A 2,325-nucleotide genomic window follows, 5' to 3' on the forward strand; every position below is an offset into this window, starting at 1 on the left:
CACCGCTCACGCCAACAACGCCCACACCCATGCCAACAACGCCCACGCCAACGCGGAATGACGGGCCAAGAACAAGGGACAACGCCCATGACGTTGCCACCGTCATGGGCCAAGGGTACGTATGCCCACCACCCCAATGCCCAGTTCTCACCACGACAGGTGCCAGCGGCACGCGACAACGACGTGCGAGGTCGACGACGTGCGAGAATGACGACGACGTGCGAGGTCGACGACGTGCGAGAATGACGACGACGATGATGACACGCGAGCACGACGACACGCGACAACGACAACGAGGACACACGACAACGCCAACGACATGCGACAACGACACCACACCAGCACGACGATACGCGACAACGACAAATGAGTGCCCACCACCGCCAACGCCAACGCAGAACGGCGACGAGCGCCCAGCAGCGGCACGCGACAACGACAACGACAACGTGCGAGGACGACGACGACGTGCGAGAATGACGACACGCAAGCACGACGACATGCGACAACGACAACGCGACAACAACGACAACAACGACACATGACAACGACAACGATGCACGACAACGACAACGATACGCGACAGTGCCCACCACCAGTACTTTACAGTGCCCCTCCCATTCCTGCAGGATTCCGGTCATTCCTGCGGATTCCGGTGGATTCCAGAGGAATGGGACCAGCATCCGCAGGAATGGGACTGGAATAGAAGTAAAATCACAGATACAACATACATTTACACCAATACACACTTCTGCATACTTCTCTCAGTACTTTTTAAGCTGATCAGTTTTCAGTATTAGTTCTGATCAGACCTTGGACAAAGTAAGGAGATATTATGTGACTGAATCTAACTCAGGCCTTCTGCTGACAACTTAATCTTAGGATTCCTTAGGACATTTATACTTAAAGAGGGAAGATTCATTTAAACTCATTTATTAAAAATACATGATGGAATTTATCTACATTGAATCTAGATAGTGGGAGGGGGAGGAGTGGAGGCAGGGGGAGGAGTGGAGGGAGGGAAAAGTGGAGGGAGTGGAGGAGTGAGGGGGAAGGAGTGGAGGGGTAGGGGTGCTGGGGAGGAAGGAGTGGAGGGGTAGGGGTGCTGGGGAGTGGGGGGAATGAAGAACTAGAGGGGGGGGAAGAACTGAAGGGAGGGGCAGTGAGGGAGAGGGGAGGTAGGGAATGAGGGAATGAAGACAGGGGGTAGGGAATGAAGGGGGTAGGGAATGAAGGGAGGGGGTAGGGAATGAAGGGGGTAAGGAGAGGGAGGGAGTGGTGAGCAGGAAAGGAGGGGGAGTAAGGGAGGGGGAAGGGGATGGTGGGTAGTGGGTGAGCAGTAGGGAGAGGAAGGAGTGGTGAGCAGCAGGGGAGGGGGAGGGAGTGGTCTCGTTGGCGCGCATTGTCGACGCGTCATCGCGTCGTGTCATCGTTTTCACGTGTCGTTGTCCTGGCGTCTTGTCGTCCTTGTTGGCGTCGTGCCCGCTGGGCATTGCATTGTGGGCGTTGGCATGGGCGCTGGGCGTCGTTTCGTGGGCGCTGGCGGTGTACGTGGGCGCTGTTTCGTGTCCGCGGGGTGTTGTTTCGCGTCCGTTGGAGGTGTACGTGGGCGCTGGGCTTTGTTTTGTGGGTGGCGTGTTGTTTTCGTATACGCTGGAGTGTTTTTGTGGGCGGTGGGGAGTTTTTGTGGACATGGTGTGCCGTTGTGCACTGTTGTGGGCACTGGGCGGCCATTGTGGGTGCTGGGTGGGGTGTTTTCGTGGGCGAGGTGGTGCTGTTGTGTTTCGTGTGGGCGCTGAATGTTGTTTCGGGAGTGCTGGGGTGGTGCCGTCGTGGGGTGTGAGACCTGTTGCCGTCGTTTTGGTGCCACGTCGCAGTCAGCGACATGGCACCTGGTTTTCGTGTTGAGAAACGAGGGGAGAGGGGGTTGTGGGTGCTTACCTGGTTCGTGTGCCGTGGTGACGTGGCACAGCGTTGTCGTGTTGGCGACGTTGCTGGATCTCGGGTGAGCGGCGTGGTGGTCGATGTGAGCCCCCTCACGTCGCTTAGCCCATGGCGGGCACTCACAACGTGAGGGGGCGGTTACGTGGAGTGATGACGGTGGTGGTGGGAGGAGAGAGGGTTGTATTTGGACCAGCGTGAAAGCCGTTGCCTGTCCTCTTCTGATGAGGAAGACAACTTGGGCATAATGTCCAAAACAAATGACATGGCAATAGCAATATGTGAAGTCATGTCAGTCCTTCAACCATATCCCCAAGAACATATAACTGTATTTTGAGATAGTAGGTATCAATAGGAAGGCACAGAATTAATTCCTTTTCTGATGGA

At 55.9% G+C, this 2,325-nt stretch overlaps 2 protein-coding genes across 2 annotated transcripts; one reads left to right on the forward strand and one right to left on the reverse strand.

The window, feature by feature from the left end:
- Window positions 1–57: 57 nt before the first annotated feature.
- On the forward strand, window positions 58–542 carry LACBIDRAFT_322423 (uncharacterized protein; the record flags this gene model as incomplete). Its single annotated transcript, XM_001875488.1, has 2 exons — window positions 58–115; window positions 145–542. 2 exons carry the CDS (start codon window positions 58–60, stop codon window positions 540–542), a joined length of 456 nt encoding a protein of 151 aa, XP_001875523.1.
- A 414-nt stretch (window positions 543–956) lies between these two features.
- LACBIDRAFT_322424 (uncharacterized protein) lies at window positions 957–1,691 on the reverse strand (the record flags this gene model as incomplete). The annotated part of the gene is made up of 1 exon (XM_001875927.1): window positions 957–1,691. The coding sequence occupies one exon, from the start codon at window positions 1,689–1,691 to the stop codon at window positions 957–959; it is 735 nt and encodes a 244-aa protein (XP_001875962.1).
- Between the last annotated feature and the right edge of the window lie 634 nt (window positions 1,692–2,325).

This window comes from Laccaria bicolor, genomic scaffold (assembly GCF_000143565.1).
Source record: "Laccaria bicolor S238N-H82 LACBIscaffold_3 genomic scaffold, whole genome shotgun sequence".
Taxonomy (NCBI): domain Eukaryota; kingdom Fungi; phylum Basidiomycota; class Agaricomycetes; order Agaricales; family Hydnangiaceae; genus Laccaria; species Laccaria bicolor.